Source organism: Rhamphochromis sp. 'chilingali', assembly GCF_963969265.1.
Source record: "Rhamphochromis sp. 'chilingali' genome assembly, chromosome: 12".
Taxonomy (NCBI): domain Eukaryota; kingdom Metazoa; phylum Chordata; class Actinopteri; order Cichliformes; family Cichlidae; genus Rhamphochromis; species Rhamphochromis sp. 'chilingali'.
Window position 1 is genome coordinate 11,603,702 of NC_137939.1, and position 18,846 is coordinate 11,622,547.

At 42.2% G+C, this 18,846-nt stretch overlaps 1 protein-coding gene across 2 annotated transcripts in view; it reads right to left on the reverse strand.

Annotated features, from left to right (window-relative positions):
• agrn (agrin) overlaps nucleotides 1–18,846 on the reverse strand; it is a 283,985-nt gene that overhangs the window by 112,331 nt on the left and 152,808 nt on the right. For both annotated transcript variants that reach the window (XM_080900080.1, XM_080900081.1), the window contains one exon: nucleotides 1,187–1,402. In XM_080900080.1, the coding sequence (XP_080756206.1) occupies nucleotides 1,187–1,402 (216 nt within the window). The remainder of the gene's footprint in view (nucleotides 1–1,186; nucleotides 1,403–18,846) is intronic.

Below are 18,846 nucleotides of genomic sequence, written 5' to 3' on the forward strand. Positions count from 1 at the left end.
GCTTGTTATTAGTGCCAGGTTCGAGCCTGCACTGTAATCAGACCCCTGGAATTAGCAGTAGGCCCACACTGGCAGAAAAGGCACCACGCTGACAAAACACTATAGTTATCATTGAGGCTGCTGCAATGTTGCAGCTTTGGCAGGAATCTGCTCCTTAGAGCCATGGATTTTGATGGGCTTTGGTAAAGAGAAGCAATGAGAGGTACAGCAGGAGTATTAGCACCCACTGGGGTTAGGGATAAAATACACACTGGATGGCTACCAATGGGAGCAGTAAGTGGCACACTTTTTTGTTTGTGAGGGTGCAGGTGGCGCTTAAGCCCTGGGGGCACAGCCATTTTGGAAAGACAATAGAATGGATGTAATGGGGACGTGTTTTATTATTGTGGGATAAAGATAGGATGGCAAAGCACGTAGTATTAGGACAGGGTGTAATAGAAATCCATTTACTTGACAATAACAAGCAATTTAGTGTCACTCAGAGACTTGCAGCTTTGTGTTTGTCAAATTAAGTGGCCGTGCTCGTCCTCTGGTGCAAACGTCATAAAATCACAAGTGCCGTTTCTGTCATTTGAACCAAAAATTCCAATCGCATTCGCCATGCTTTAAAATGTTAATTCACCTATGCTTGCCCACTTTCACCCTCATCTCTCATTGTGATGTACTGGAGAGTGTCAGTCTCAAATTGTTCAGTCCAAGAATTTGGATGTTTGGGGATCTTTTAAAAGGTACAGATCACGTGTATGTTAAAGACAACACTTCAGAGAAAGCTATCGAATTTTAGTGGTTTGTGGAGATCTCATAAATACATCAGATCAACAGTCAAACCTGCCCAAACTATTTTCTTCTGCAAAGTTGCATGACCATACCAAGAATTGAAATGTCAAAGGTCAAACTGACTTCTTTTCATCCCCGTTTCTACAGGTAGTTAAAGCTTACAATCACAGCCTTAAAATCTTCAGACAAGATGAGACAGAAAAAGCAGATCGTTGCACAAATGTCAGAGGGATTTCTGAAAATGAGTTACTTTGCAGAAAAAGCACAAGGAATTATCTCAGATCAATCTCCATTTGTTTGAGAGAGAACACTTTTCAGACTCACACAGGGATCGAGGTGAATTTCTAAAATGGTTAATTTCTGCAGCTGTCTCCAGGAAGGGTTAGCAGATAGATTGATGGTTACTTACAGCAGGCTCCCTTGCTCAGCACCTTGATGCGTCGCTGTGCGTTGCACTGGGCTTTCTCCAGCTCGCATTCATTGGTGTAGGTGGACGAATCTGAGCCGCACACAGGCGCCACAAAGGACGGGCAGTCCACCTTCTTGCAAACACACTCACCCTTGGACGGGTCATTTGGGTTGCGCTCGCAAACGGCGCCAAAGCCACACAGCATCCCTCTGCAGCCTGCCAGAGAGAACGACAAAGAGGAGAAGCTGTTAGGATATTTCATATGGATAACTCCGAATGTGAATATACATTTTCAGTCGAGTTAATACTGAAACACCCAACACCTAATGCACAGTTCAATTAAGCACTTTTAACAGAAGCCTGTATTTAAAAGCATCAGAGTACAAAGAGAAGTTTCTAGCATTTTAAGAAAATTCTATGATGCTTTCCCACAAAGTTCAAACTAAATCCTGGTAAAGGAAACAATTATTTGCAAACCATCTTAAGCTTAAAGAGAGCTCTGAAGGTGAAACCATTCAGAGTTTGGGGAAGACCTTTTAAAAAGCATGACAAAGTGTAATGGCATTGAAGCGTACCAGAACAACACTTTGACACGTTTGGGGAAAATAGAATATTTGCAGTTTACATATCCTGGTGATTTTATATTAATATTTTCACTTTTTTTGATCTAATGATTCCTAAAATGCTAAATTAGAGCCCATTTGAACAAAGTTAGGGTCAAAAGTCGTCATACTGATATCTATCTGTGCTGACTGATTCACAACATCAAACCATGTGTGGGAAACGTAAGAAAGGTTGCAGGTAGCTGCCAACGCAGAGCGATTTTTCTTGGTTTTAAACAGCAGCTAATGGAGACAAATTTAAAAAGGCTTTCATGAACTATTCATGCAGTCCAACATTTGCCAGCGCAGTTATAGTTGACTATTGTGTGTAATGTATAAAAACTTGCCAAAATAAAACCACTCATCACATAAACCAGCCAGCACAAACTCAACGGCGCGCTACAAAGAGGTAGGAGAAACATTCTCCAAACGCTGAATGACAGCGAGCTAATGAAACGCTGCAGGTTAGACCGCGCAGGGATAATGTTTGTGGTCGATCTAATTACGGGTGGGCTCACATCTCCCACCCACTTCAATAACGTTATAACAGCAGAAATAAAAAAGATCATCAAAACACTAACATACTGGGCAACTAGAGAAATAACAGCAACAGTGCGCGGTGATGATTTGGGTCTGTCCGGTTTTCATCAGCAGAGTGAACAGTTACAGCACTTTCTCACTGCTATACTGTGATGCAGTTCATTTAATTTTCCACAACTTGCAGACTTACATAACAGTGTGGGATTCCCATCGTTTTATATGAAATATTATCACAGGATTATACATACCAGCATGGTAAATATCTATGTAGGTAACCTAATAATATAACAACTATGCACATGGAAATGGACTACTGCATCAGTAGATCTGTTGTAAACATGCCATGTGTTAAAAGTTGGCTTATTACATTCCAGGCTTTTAACAGTTGATTTCACTACTCGTTCTGCCTGTAATCACTAAGATAATGCATCATCCATTAAAAAAAACCAAAAGACTACCAAGCAACAAGGTCAGCCAAACATCCTCATTAATGTAAATAAATCCTATGCTGGATATTATTGCCAGAAATTTCTCAGCTATGTTAGCAGCTCTCTGAGAAAGCTCTCAGAACTTTAGTCAGTACTGGCCCTGATGTTGTTCACGTCCAATTAAATTGTCTTTTCTCGCACTGATTCTTCGAGAACTTTTTATGAGTTAATGCAGATGAAGTTTATGTTTTAACACCAGGCAAATTTGTCTCAATACAGATTAGCTACTGGCATATTTGTAGAAACACAGTTCAGCAACGAGGATTAAATGGGATCGTGGCGTAAAGCAAACATATGCTCATATGCTCGATTCGTTCGGGGAGACTGTGCCCACCCGTGCAGAGCGAGCGCAGTATGTACATTTGCTGATTTTGAAGAAGTTTCAATGTTAGAATTTTCCCCCTCAATAAAGTCAGCAACAACATTAAAATCAATCGAGAGGCAGCAGGCTGATACCCGCAGTCTTGTGGACAGCTGATTTTCAACACCTCTGTGAGAAGACTGCAGTCTTTTTGAAACATCAATGATCCGCCATCCAGGAAAAACACACACGGGGTGGGGGCAACACGAAGACAAACCAAGGTTAGCCACACACTTCAAGGTCTCGCAAGTCAGGCAGCGATGGTAATACTTTGATCCTCAACCTCCCACTGACACCTCAGCTTTGATCAAATGTGAAGCAGCAAACTGTAAACTTTGTCAGAGGCCGCTGGATTCGCAAAGCAAACAGCAGACACGCACGTGGATACGTGGTCGTGTTATGTGTACACAACATCAACTTAGAGAGTAATTGACCCGTATTATGGCAGCTACAGCTGCTGTGGCTCTGTGCCCACTTAGAGGACTGTTGGGCATCCAGCTGGCGTGACGTCCTTGCCTCAGCACCAGGAGGGGGGGGTGGGGTGAGGGGCGTTAAGAGACATGGCAAACTCTCACAGGTAACCAACCGGATTGAAAATCGATGGACGAATGCACATAAAAATCCAAAATCCACTCTGAAAAAAGTCTACTTGGTTAGATAGGCGAGCAGCCAGTGTCACCGCTGAGTATATACATGTCACACACTCACACACACATGCACCCGCAGATAACTATTTCTTATCACTGGCTCCCAGGCTAGGACTAAACGAAAGGCGGCATGTCCGCTTGGGCTCACTGGCAGGTGGCTTTTTGTGGTACTAGAGAGACAGAGTCAGATAGGCAGACACACAAACGCACACAAGCACAAACTCTATGTGTGCAGCACAGACAACTGGTCCAGCATCTGCCCAAGGCATCTCATTCTGTCTCTCTCCCCACACCAAAGTACATTGTGTGAATGCGTCTATACGTGTGCATGTGTGAGCGCGCAGAGTGACAGGCGAGGAGGCTGTTTTTGACTGGCCCACTGTTCCCCGTGGGGGAGCGCCTGACAGCTACCTGAGCTCACTCTCTCTACCGGGAGGGGGGGGAAGCGAGTGTAAAGCCATCCATGAGTGCATCTGTATTTTTGACAGGGTGTGTGTTGGAGAGGTGTAGGCATTAGGTGTCTGTCTCCCTCTTTCTGGCTCTCTCGCTCGCACGTACGCGTGCATGTGGCCAGGTGCTAGCATGAAGGCATTGTCATGACTGGCCCGCTGCTCTGCCGTCACTTCTCACCACACACCCTGTGCTCCTCCTTCGTGTTTGTCTACGTGGGTGTCAGTGTGTGGCTCCGAGGCAAAACCATGCGAGCAGAGTGACAAGAGGTGAAATTCAATCGAGCTGTGTCAGATGTGTACAAGAGGAAGGTTGTCTGAGAGTATGACAGGGGGAGCGGAAAAAAACAAAACCCACCAGAGACCGAGATACCGGGTCGACAAAAAAGATCTCTCTATGATCTAAATGTATCAGCTGTGTTACAATATAGCTAACACTGGTATCATATGGTAAAAATATAAATAAAATGCTTTACTTATTTTTATTCTGAAAATACATAATAATCAGTTACAGTAAAAACATTTAAATGATTTTAAAAAAATCATGAATGCCAGCGCTGGAGTGTAAGGGGATCTGTTCTGCGATGCTTTCCTATAAGAAACTCTCACCGTAGCCTCAAGCTTAGCTCGCTGACAAAAGACTGACACTGGAGCTGAGGCCTCTGTCAAAACAGAGATACTAGCGCAGGCTCTGGAATGAGAGTAAAAGCTGCACGGTTATGTACTGGGAGCTGTTCCCTGGGAAAAATTGTCCCAGCACCTCATAACAGATACGTTTGACACTTCCAATTTCTTTAGCACAAAAGACAAAAAAAATCCCTTGGCAGTTAATATGAACAGTATTATCTGCCACGGCTGAAAACAAAAACAACACGAACAAAAACTTCGCCAACATCATATTCCCACTGTGCCGCCCTCGACCTAGTTTGACTGGCGGGTGATCTATAGTAGTGCAGACACGATAGGAAGAAGCGAATGCAATCATCTACCAGAAGGCGATGTAAAACTCTCTCTCCTGGAAGCACACACAGAAGCAAAGTGTTTGAAGTGCTGCTACTATATGTGGGTGCTAAATGAACAGTTAACAAAGCCCAGTAACTTTCCGACTTTGCGTCTCACACATAACTACTAGTTTTTCTGTATTACTGAAACATCAGGTGAAAGGAAGAGGATGCTGCGGTCAGGGTGAGTTGGTCTGAACTCGAACTTTATTCAATTAATGCTTACAGCCAAACATTTTTCTAACTTCCAGATCTCTATGTGTCCTGTCACCGCTGCCACAGCGATGTCTCTCGGCTCATTTCTAACAATTCAAATGAGCCAATAAAGATCAGTGATTTTAAAGATGGATTATTTATTAGACTGCACTGATTTTTTGGTGTTGATTGTGCCTCACAATATTAAAAATTGAGCAAAGTGCTCCAGCATTAACAGGGTGTTACTCTCATTAATGTTAGAAACTCTGATAAAGCCGCTTACTGCAAGAACAACAAAGCTGTGACACTGACTAAAAGGTCTTCTCTTAGTCGAGTAGTGAATCCATGTCATGTGTAGGCCGACAGCAAAGCCTGCTCTTGCGGTAAAAATGTTTATTTGTAATTAATAAGGAACGGACTGCTGGTACTAAACACCAACAATCATTAAGGCTATGTTTTGTTTTACTTTTGGGTAATAACTGTAATATGAAATAGAAAATGCTGTAACGTTTTGCACCTAGCTGCACTGGTTCCAGCTTTCAGACTTGGTCAACAACCCTCTAGAGCTGTTTTAAGTGGAGGTGCATGCTTTTGTGTACAAAATTGCAAAAGCCCACTCAGGCTTATGCCATTTTCACTATAAATGTAAGCTTTTCGATTCTTGGTGCAAATGTCTTTGTGAGTGCAATGAGTGTGAATATGTGTATGTGTGAATGCTCATTGGTCCATGTAAGTGTGTAAGGTAATCTCCCTTCAAGCCCCGCAGCGTTAAAAGCTTCACTTCCATGCTGTTTTCTTTGCTACCGGAGGCAAGGGGAAGAAAATCCCATTGGGAAGAAAAGACAGCATGTCCAGTTTGTGACTGTCGAGGCAAGCGTCTAGTCCAGGTAACATGTCATCCCTGCGTTTGGACGACTCACCCATTAAATGTGACAAGGTGTCAGAGATTTAAGGGGGGGCTCTCAGCGCCTATGAAAGGAAAATGACGGTGCTGTTCTGATTAAAGCCACAGTAGAAAAACTATGTGGTTTGTGATTTGAAAGAAAGTAATGCATGGTTCTCTGGTGGCAATTTTCCACATCTTCTATTGCCAGTTCTGCTGCTTTTGGATTTAGAATGGAACTAGGCTGTTGCATTTTGCAGTTCATTTCTTTTGTTGAGCAAAACACATATACACACACAGAGTGGTTTTTTAATCCAGTAAGTAACAAAAGCAGACCGTTTCAGGACAGCGAAGTATCAGAATTCGATCAGAATGTGATTGATGGGATAAGGGATATACGCCTCTTCATACGGTGTATTATCCGGGCGACATGTGTTAGCGGCTAGCTTTTCGACACAGATTCAGAGGAACACAAATTCAATAAACATGACACAGAAGCAGCAAGTTCCCATCACTCTGAGACGCCGTCTACCCTGTGCTCTGTGAACAATATGTCCTGCAGCCTGTTTTTGTGGTGAAAGGCTCTATCAGTTTCATTGTTTTGCTGCCTTGTTGCATCTACCTCAAACAAAGCAAAAGGAGGGGTGCAGAAATGGACTATGGTCGCGAGCATGAGCGCGCTCAGACCCAATAAGGCTTGACAGAAGCGCCTCAAAGTGGCTACTTTAGGGAAGGAATACACGTCTTTGCATATCTTGTTTTGGCTCGGTCTGTCATACTTTTGAATTATTTTACAGCAGTCTGGTCTGTTTCAGCGAGAGAGGAAAGAAGCAAGTGAGAGGGAAGGTAAAGGAAGGTGTGCATGAATAATTAACAATACTGAACTTTACATGGGTGACAAGAATAGCGGCTGGATAACCGGGACTGTTGAGGCCAGTGATGCACAAATGGCAAAAGTGCTGGATACTCCGCTCAGGTGAAGCCAGTCGTATGGTGATCAGATTAAATCTGCACACGGCGGCTTCGGCATTGACTAATGACCTAGTGACTGTCAGAAAATCAGGAACGGAAAGTTGATGGAGGGAGATACAGCTCAGTGGCATCGAAGCGACATCACATTAATGTTGAATGACTCTAAATTCATTACCCTCTAGCACTCCTAGGGGACATCTTCCACTTACTTCTTAATAAAGGGACCCTTTCTTTTCAGCTGACACTAAGTAATACAGATGTGCTCCCTGCCCGGGCGGCTTTTAACAGTCCCCTCTTTCCCTCTGTCTCCTTATCTCTCCTCACCTCGGTAAGAGGGCTTTAGCCTCTCTATCCGTGTAGCTGTACCAGAAGACCTTTGCAGTGAGGGGACAGGTTGCTATGGCAACAGCTAGTGATGCAATCAGCACAAAGCGGCTTCTCTCATCAGGTTTTACTGGAAACTTTCCGTCATGCACACAGGTGGTTTACATATGCACAAATACACACATGCGCACCCACGTCAAGCTGCCTCTGTATCAAATTCCCTGCAGTGCTTTTTAAAAATAACTGTTAGGTCTCACTGCACTAATTATACATCACTCCTCTCCAAATCGATGCTCTGGGGTGAAAATCTAATTTTGAAAATCAAATTCTCGTGCTGGCTGCGTGCAGCTCTGAGGCTATAGGTGCTTTGCATAGGTCTGGGGGAAAAAGCAATAGATGGGTGGAGTATTTGTTAATAGTGTCCTTCTCTGCACCTGACGCTATACAGAGCCTAGAGTCCCAAAGTGTCATTGCAGAATAGAAACATGAAGAAACATAAAGGTGGCCGGCAGCTGTAAAATATCTGGGGGTAAAAACCCTACACTGCTTCTATTGATCTCTGGTTAGCGATCCTCGGGGACCAATGGAGTCAATTATCGATCTCGCTGCAATCTTACAACACCCAGCGTGAATGAAGAAAACGCCTGGTCACAATGGAACACCCCACCTCACCAGCTCAATATGAGAAATTGCTTCTTTAAACCAGTTAAATGAGAAGAGAGAAAAAGGGGCGAAGGAGGGAAAGAAAGGAGACACTTTCAAAGGATTTTCAGAAAGAAAAAAAACCTTTTTCTCATGTTCTGCTTTTCCAGTGCTGTTCTTATCAGGGCAACAGCACAATGAACAAACTGAAGAAAAGAAAAACTGTAAAGAGCTATTCGTTTACTGCATTTTCTCTTCGCCTTTGGCTGCAGTTCTCTGCTTGAAGATGGAGGGTTTTGAGTGTGTGAGCATGTCTTTGTGTGCGGGATGTGTGCGTGCGTGTGTGCGATGGCTGGTACAGTACAGTATTTTCTCCTTCTCTCACATAAAAGGGGCAATCAATTTCCTTCTCCTCCTGCTTCCTGAATGCAACACACAGGCTCGCATAGCTGAGCGCCTGGGCCATGACCTGGCTAACATGCAGGATGAACTTATTTACCAAACTCCACAGACCAAGGCGTGCCAGAAAATGAGAGATAAAACTGAAGACAGAGGAGGTAGGGGCTGAGGGGAGGGAGGGACAGGTTTTATTAGAAGAAATACTGTATGAGATGAAGAAACAGAAGGGTAGGGAGGTTAAAGAGAAATATGAGAGGCAGATGGAAAACCACTACAATGTGATTCCCTCCCATCTTCTACATGAGAAACCTGCAGTCCTGTAAGTCTAAAAAACAAACCCTCACCTGCTGCAAATAATCTGAAGGCGGCAACATGCATAATTAATGCTTTAACTTCATTTCCTCTTGGTTTTTATTAGAAAAAAGGGAATAAAGGAAAGCTCTGAACTTCTGTGTCTATAAAACAGCACTGTTAGCTGTGTTCGTTGCTCTTATTTGTATCGCCGGTAAAAATCAGTAGGTCAAAATTTGAATATATGGCACCTTCACTCGTTAGAGGAGATCTGCATTTTTAAAAGTAATCAAACAATCTCTAAGAGTCGCTCATTTTTCCCCGCTGGCTTTGTTGCTCAGTCACCTCGACTACTACTGTTGTTACAGTAGTGTTCTGAGATTTTGTCAATGCTATTTCTAGCCTCCCTTGGCTATGGTTACTTTTTTAATTTTAATGATGTCCCACTGGCATAAACAAACCATACAAAAGCTACAGTGAGCACACACAAAAGGGTTTTTTAGTTTGTGGAAAGTTCAGTTTCACTGTAAGCTTGCCAGCAGCTTTATAGCTGGAGACAGGAAGTGGGTTGATGTATTTAAAGCTTTTGTGATGCCTCACAATTGTAACTAAATTTTAACTAAAACATTTATCTGTGTGTGAACCTAAGAAAGGGGATTTGTGCACAAACTGTTTTATGTGTGTGATTTTGGACCGCAACATTTTGGCTGCTGCCCTGTTGTTAAGGGAGCACAAGACACGGGGAAGCGCTAAGTCATCTGCTAAGGCTACTAAGCTTCGTTAGCAAAGTGCATTAATGCTAAGGAGCATATTAATAAAATACTAAATTTTCACTCACCAAATTGAAGCAAATGTTTCTATAATACCTCATAGCAGACCAAATTTTTGTCAGACAAGTCTTTTTTTTTTTTTTAAATGTAGTTTAAAAAGGCACCAATGACGTAAACACAATCATGAGCTCCACTTCACCGATTAGCGAGGCCTAGCAGCCTACAGCTGCCAGTGTCTGCACATCTGTTATTCAAAGTGGACACATACTTAAAGTTAAGCGTTTACATGTCTAAATGAATGAGTTATAAACTCACCTACATTTGTCATGATGGGGAGAAGCGGCTAAAGAGACTATATTTTTTTTTATTTAAAATGTTCTTTCATCACATCTTAACAGAGGAGTCTATGGGCACTGATTTACTTTTGGAATCAGCCTCGAGACACAATTTAGAGGAACTGCAGGTGTTGGCAGTACTACATTAGTGTGACTTTTCAGCTCCATTAGACAGCAAGATAACTTTAGATAACTTGTTGTCACTGACCTCAGATCATCTTTTGGTTGTTTATAGAAGACTCGACATGACAGGGTTGTTGATATTAATCCCAAAACCTTACTTATGCTAAACAAATGTCATAATATTATCCATCTCGTAAGATTTCTCTCCTGCAATTAACTTTGCATTCACTGGCATCACCTCAGTGTTTTTCTGTTCAGTTTTTTTGGCATTCAAACTATAGAGCAAATGGATTTTTCACACCTACTTGGGTGTGAGAAGTTATTTCAAACCCTGGAGCAGTTCTCTGTTTTGTTCACTTTGTTTGGCCATATGAGAGCCAATGATTGCCAAAGCAATTAGACTGAGACCTTGTTGAGAGAGCTTTCAAAATATGTTTCAGAACCGACCCCAGAGCTGTGTATGGCGTGGAAGCACAATCAGCCTGCAATCCAACAGCCCTAATACAAAGCCTATTCATTATGGATTGTGCACAATGTGATTTATTGGGAATCTATAGATTTAGCCAAGGAGACTGTGCTTTCCTGCACAAAAGTATGAATCAATACGGAGCTCAACAAGGGTTAATGATTAGTTACGGGTCACTTAAACATCTCACCAACAGCTGGTCGTGTTTGTCGTCATGCAGAGCACTACACATGCAATTTAGGATTTGAAAAATCATGACATTCATCACCATCAACATACCCAAATGGCCAGTGGCCAAATCTTTCAAAAATGATCAGTCTTTTCCACTTTTTGTTGTTTTATTCATGCTATCCTTTAGGTCTCAGAATATAACAGGTGCTGCTTCTTCATAAATCAGCCCTGAAATATGACAGCTCTTGACAGCTTCGAACATCTGCCTAATCACGCTTGTTGTGGGAGAAAAATACATGAAGGGTAAATGAGGAAAATCACTCGGTTGTTTGTCTTGATCAGGCAGGGACAAGAACGGGAAAAGACGGTGGGGACTAAAGTAGAGAGAACAATGTAATGAGAATTAAACAGCAAAAGCCTTCAACTCATGTTGCACCTGTATAAGCCATACATCCTGAAAACAGCAAAATAGGGGATTGAATGTAGTAAAGTGGCAGCTAAGATAAGCTAATTGTGTTGCAAGGTGGTTTGTGTTTTCCTGATCAAACTGTTGGGCAGATGGGAGAAAAATTGACACTGCTATTCTTTTGAACCGCCGACTGGAGCATAAAAAAGTGCATAAATTACTAAGACAGCAATGACTTTAGTAGTGCTTCTCATAGTGAATTGGTCCAATCATTCCCTCCTTATCTTAGGAGACAGAGAGGACACCTTACCCCTGCTAGCAATGATCGTGCTTTGCTCAACCCAAGGTGCTTCACAGGAAATGCAACTCTACATCCCATCAGCTGTCTTGTTCTATTTAATGAGTCACATGGGGAAAGGAAACAAGCCGCGTGTTGGCACGAACAAACTTTTTCCCCGTCACACTGTTCCAGATTTTCAAATTCTCTCCGAGCTTTCTTCCACGATATCAATAATGGAGGTGCTGGTGACAGAGCCCTATTCTGTCACCTCACATCTTCTCCACAAACTCAGCAGCAGCAGCAGGCAGAGATGCTCCCTGAGAACAGATTACAGCCAGTCTGCAATATACATGAAGAAAACCAGAATGGCTGCCAGCGAACCCCTCAATTCAATTATTCAGCTAAGCCAATATTATGAGGAGAGGAGACCTCTTTTGTTCACGTCTCAGAGCTCGTCACCCCAGCTCACTGTCACCTCCCAGACACCTGTACTGGACTCTCTTTTGAAAGACACTTGCTTATCATGTTACGTCCACGAAGAGCAATTTTTTTTTAAGCTCGCTAATTGCATGTAGTCATTCGAGGGGCGACTCACATCCACTCAGATGTGCTCGCCTAACCTCCTCCGCGCCTGTCTTTTCTCTCTCTTGTTCACACGCTCCACTCTCTTTCATTCCATCGCTCATCACTGTCATTCAGTGTTTCATCAGCGATGCACTTGCTCTCGCTTCATACATTAAAAAGGAAAGTCGTGTGCACGAGGAGCCAACGCTGTCACTGTTGCCGCAGCATGGGGTTTCAGACACATTTGCACTACACACCCACTCCAAGTGTCCTGGAGAAAACTGGGCAGCAGTGACAACTTTTCAAGTCATAGCCCAAGCTCTGCATCTGATTAGCAAAGCGAGAGCAGCTCATCCTAAAGGTCACATTGCCAAAAATTAGGATTGGCTTAGCACAATTTAGAAAATACGATTACCTCAAAGTTTTACCCAGGATGCGGCCACGATGAGAGGTAGAGTACAGATTTTGAGCTTTTCACACGACCAAAGGCCAGAACAAGAGTATCATGCTGTATAGTGCTGTGCCTAACTAAAAGCTGTCAGGCTGCCTAAAACAACCAGTGAGCTCTTCTTCCTCACAGCAATGCAACCGACTGAGATGAATTAGTGTGATTTATTTGTTTTCTCTGTGAATAAAAAGCAGAAGGGTCCAAGCATTATGTGGATGCTGGCCATCATAACTTAATATAGCCTTTGGCTCCCACCGTTCTGGCGTTTTGCACGTGTGTAAACAAAACCAAAGTGTGTGAAAAACATGTAAGTGCACAGGTTAACTTTGCCCTCCGTGTTAGATTCAATATGTTGTATTTTAATCTAGTAGAAGACGATTGCACACAAACTACAAATCAATATCAGGCTTTATGCTCTGCATCACATAATGCCTAGGATTTCTGCTCACATGGGACAATTCCACAAACAGTGTTTTCCTTCATGTGGAGAAGCTGAAAGTGAGTGAAAAAGTTTTCTTCTTGTCAAATGCTGTTTATTACGCTGACTGACACTGAGCCTCGCTCGGGGTTTTGTGGAACTGTCTAATATTAATCTTCTGTGTGGTTGAAACGGTACCTGCTCTGCTACCATCCGCTCCCTAAGCTTTTATTTTTGGTGTCATGCTTTCTGTTTAGTAACAGTGCCTTATTGGGTTGTTTACTGTTACCCAGCATGCACATCTCTGGCAGACTGAAGGCAGTGAAGACAGATTGTGCTACATTTTCCAAGGTATTTATGTCTCCGCAACCCAAAGGCTGAGCATATTTCATGCAAACATGATGGGCTATTAAGCATTAAAAAGCGACATACCTTAATCCATTTTCAGTAACAAAGCTATAGGTGGTCACATTTAATGTGCTCCAAATGGGGAATAACAGCAAAGAGCCACAGAAACAAAAGACCGTTTCATTATTTATGTGCTATGGGGAAAAAATGTTACTTGGAAATCACATTCAAGGCTGCTTTCAAATACTGCTTGCATGCATGATTACTACCTGATTTCCTGCATTTCCCTCAACACCTGCACTGGTAATAAAAGGAAATTGTGTTTTTCACTTCAAATTAACAGAAAATGAACTATTTGAAATCACCAAAGTTATTTTGCGATCACAGGGAATATAATAAAAGCAAGGAGAGTGGGATTTTTTTTCCTTTTGTCAAACATTCATTTTCCAGCAAAATATAACCTTAAATTACTTGCTGAATGTTAGCTGAAGGATTTTGGCATTTGGCGGTTTGAACATGTGACCATTTCAAGTCACTTCTTTGAAGTATCGAATCATACCACTACTTTTTTTCCCCCTATATGGCCAGAATTCAATGTTACTGGTCGCTCTTGCCAGAGGCAATCAAGCCACCGGCAGCTTCATTTACAGTAAAGTGCAGGAGAGAAAACTGGGCCTTTAAGCTGGTTCCCGCTACGGAGAAGAGAGGGTGCTCCATTTTATTTTATTTTTTACAGATTTTCTGGAGGGAGCCCAAGTCAGTGGCAGATGGCAGCAGGATGAGACTCAGAGACAACCTGGGGAGAGCTTGGAAGGAGAGCCAGGAAGCGACAGCTCTCAAGTGCTGAGCTGGTCTGCACTGGATAAAAGGGAGGCGGCCTCTCTCCATATGCTCCTCATTGCTATGCCTGATCACAAAGAGGTGCTCATAGACTCATTGCCATTGTCATTGGAAGGAATTTGGGATAGTTGGAGAAGAAATAAACATTTTTTAGGCAAGACTGTATGGAACTGTGTTGAAAGCAGGAAACTGAGCCAATTAGCCATTTGCCAGTTGCTATTAAGAGCCACCATATGGGAAAAAAAAGTGGAAAAATGAAAGGGAATCCTTCCTGAAGTCTTCATTTAGAAGTGCATTTGAGATCCAGGAGGTAAAGGACATTATCTGTCCCTAAAGAATGTAAAATAATATTTTTAAGGTCCCGAGCTGAAACACTCACACAGGAAATATTGACCGATGCGCTTGCCCAATCATGAAAAAAGCTCTTAGACCAGCCGAACCACCATGGCCCTCTGGTCAATCAACAGCTTCTCGATGCTCTCCCACCTAAACAAAGACTACATCATTCCTATCCACATCTCTCATTGCATCTCCTCCTCACATCTCTCAATCTCTCCCCAGTCTGATCAATAACTCTGACCTGCGGATCAATAAGGCCGCAAATCACTTCATTTTCCTCTCTCCTCCTCCTCTTTTTTCACCGGTATCCCTCCCAGCCAAAGGGGGTTGGGCATTCTAGGCTTAATTGCTTCTTGTACCACGGTCGGAAGAGAAACTGAAAGTTTGTCAGAGCAGTCCGGGTCATTTGAAACTGGGTCACCATCTATTATTCCAAAAGCTAACAAACACAACATCACACACTTCTGTCAGGACCGTTTCCTGTTAATAGTCCTGAAAGGTGAATGTAGCATATGATTGTGTTTCAGATTTTCAGAGAACGAAAGTGTGGCGTTAACTGCCTATCCATCAACCGGAGGTTTTTCTCTGCGGTGCCGCTGTGGCCATAAGCTCACACAATGTACACTGCCTCACTTAGAGAGGATAGGTAAAGTAAGGGTTAGAGAGGGGAAAAAAGTGGCTGGCGTAGATTCAAATTTATAGGCAGCGTTCATGCACTACTGGCTTTAGCGTTAGTATTATAGCACCAAAGGCCCCCGCCGGGCACCGCTGTGGAATTAATTGCCAGTGACGCGAAAGTAGCACAAAAAGTGCCACGCTTTTGCGCTTTTCATTACCGTGCCGGGAGTCTTTCTGTGCAGCTTTGTAATATTTCCCAGGGAGAGGGAGGGAAGGAGAGAAATGGAAGGAGGAGAAGGTGGAACGGTGATAAGTAATATGGTGCTGACTAGAAGAGTGTTTAGCTCATCTCTGTTCATTTGTCTTCATTTTCTCTCTTTGGAACACTTAGCCCATCCTGACCCACACCACTGTAGCTCGACTAAGTAACAGCTGTGCGCGTGAACCCACAAGTGGCTGCACCTAGAAGCACGTGCATGCAGTCACCTGCAGGCACTTACAGTAAACAGATTCACACATATGTGTTAAGGCTCACAAACAAAGCCGGGTGCTGTAAAGCGGCAATTTCATCTTTATGTATGCAAATAAAAAGAAGTGTAAGGCAATACCTACATGAAAATGAAGATTCCCAGCGGGAACTCAAATTTGCCTAGAATCGTCTCCATATTAAATTTTTATGATATAATATTAATGTTTTTATTAAAACTACTCATCATACTCTAGTAAATAGACAGCAACTCAACACTGTGTTAGATACAGAACTTCAACTGCTCATTAATGCAAATATCTAATCAGTCAATCACATGGCAGCAAATCAGCGCATTTAAAGGCTCACTCAATTTCTGCTCAAGATGACCTGCTGAATGTCAAACTTGACATCAGAATGAAGAAGAAACGTGACTGAACACAATGTGTTGTTGGTGCTAGACCGGCTGGTCTTTCTTTTTCAGAAACTGTGGTTCTACTGGGATTTTCCCACAGCAACCATGTCTCGATTTCCAGAGAATGGTCTGAAAAAGAGAATATTTCCAGTGAGGGATAGCTCTCTTCAGACTGCTTCGAGCTGATAGGGAAGCGTAAGTAACTCAAATAACCACACGCTACTAACAAAGTATGCAGAAGAGCATCTCTGAATACACAACACAACAGCAGAAGATCACACCCTTGATCACTGTCAGCTAAGAACAGGAAATTGAAACAAATGCTTGAAAACATTGCCTGGTCTGATGACTCTTCATTTCTGCTGCAACATTCAGAAAGTTCGGTCAGAATCTGATAAAAGCACCAAGAAAGCTCGGCTGCCTTCTGCCTTGTATCAACAGTTCAGGCACATTTTGGTCTCCTACCAACTGAGTTACATTTAAACACAGCAACCAACTAGAATAGTGTTGCTGACGTCTGAATATGACCTAAACGGCTTCCACAGAGCTCACTCCAATAGAGCATGTTTGAGATGTGGTGGGATGAGAGATGATTATTATGACTGTGTACAAATCTACAGCGACTTTGTGATGCCATCATATCATGAACCAAAATTTCCAACACCTTGTTGAATCTGCCATGAAGAATAGAGGCAGTTGTGAAAGCACTAACAATGCAACAGTCCAGTGAGAGTATATTAAGAACAGATATTATTACAGTAATTAACTATAACTGTATACAATATAATTATTATTGTGTATTTCTCTTTTCAGTTTGTTCACATGATCAGTGCCTATCTGTGACCCTGGCTTCACTGGAAATATGTCCGCTATACAGCCCTAAAAACAGCACAACTATTAGCAAACCATCAATCAAAAACACAAAAAGTTTATGTTTATTAAGACAAAAAAAAGGTAGCTCATTTTGAAGCAAGACATTTCAAAAAACCCTGGACAGATGTCTACTGGGTGGAATCAGCTCTTTTTATAACAGCACTTCATAAAAGCGTCTGAGAGAAGAAGGAGACCAGCTGCTGTAGTTCTGAAAGTAGAAAAGTTCCTACTGTTGATTAATACAGAATTTCTGTGGCTCAAATGTTTTTGGCTGTGTTGTAGTTTTCATTTCATAATGTGTCAGAGAAGCCAGCTGAGCACCTCTACTCTTTAAAAACGGAGCTATGCTGCTGTTAAACTTAGAGTATGTGGTTTGGCATTTTTTGCTAAACTAAGAATGGCCTTTCTGAACAGGAAGTAATCTGAAAGGCAGCGTATCATGCTGCAAAATCAAACGGAGTACTGCCTGGGAAGCTTATAGCGTTTCAATATTTTATAGTTTAATTTGATTTTTTTACCTCTGTCTCCCTCAAAAACAAATTTCTGTAAACCTCTTGATGATATTTCACAAACAATTAAATCCCTACAATATCTGCAATTCTAGAAATTTTACAGAGCGGTAAAAGGCACACTCAACCTCTCTGGGATGCTCTTTTTATATCCAGTCATGTTACTAACCAGCTTAATTGGTTTCCAAATGCCCTGCTGTGCTTTTAGGAGCTTTCCCCAACTTTTCACTGTTCTGTTGCTGCTGTTCCAATTTTTTCGAAAGATGTTTCTGCAATCGAATTCAAAATAAGCACATATTTAAAGAGCAATAATATTTCTTACTTTGAATATTTAGCATGTTTTCTCTGAACAGTTTTTAATTAAATATCTGCCTTAAATGATTTAAAGACTACAGGTTTGTGTTTGTGTTCAAGTTTTACACTGCATTCCTACTGAACAAGGTTATAAAGTAAAACTGAGTGATGAAATATTGATACTGTATACAAGCCTCTCACAGCTGTTCTCACTACAGTGGGCTCAAACTCAAAGTTGAGCTCTTGCTTTATGTATTTTACTGTATTCACAGTAAAACAATTTAACAGTTTTAGTATATGCAAAATAGGAACATTACACCACAGCGTATAACTGGAATCTGGAGCTGTCACCTAGCTTTCCCACTAAAGTTTCCTCCGCCCTTCATTAACAGTGCTCCTCATTCACCAGGACAAAGATTCCACCCAAAAGGCAAAGGATACATTCTTCGGTATCAGAAAATTGGTTGTCAACGGCACCAAAGAAGCCAAACAGAATGGTTGACAGTGGTCCAATTTGGTAGCCGGGACAACCAGGTAATTGCTATCGTAACCGTAAACACATTCATATCGTTCCTTTCCTGCTCTCTCGTATGTTTCTCAATGTGGCTTGGCATGGCTGTGGATGCACTGACTAAATTACACCACATTCCACTCACACAGTGCTGCATATTTTCTCCATAAGAAAACATTTTTAAACAACCAGCCCCTTCTTGCACACACACAAATATGCATTCACTGGCAGTGGACGACTGCGGGGGGGGGGGGTGTCAGACACTGCGTCGAGGCTCTGGAGAATTTGTTTCACAGTAGCTTTTTTTAATTTTTATTTTTTTATTACATCCTTAATTCATCCAGGTAAAAGTTGCATTTGCAGAAATGTTTTGGGTTTCCATTGCATATACAGAACCAGTCAAAGTATGGAAATAATGAATCAGCATTTACTCGTAAAACAACTTCATTATGCAAATTCATATTTCCTTTCTTGCAATATATGAGCAAACAAAACAAGCAGAAACCATCAAGCTGCCTCTGAGGTGTCCTAAAACCAGAGAATGGAAGACTTTCTGTAATGATAATATTAAAAAATAGCAGCACTGGGTGTGTGCGCGTGTTCACATGTGTTGTGTGCATGGTGACTGATAGTTCACTGATCCCATCTTTAACAAACCAGTGAAGTCTGATT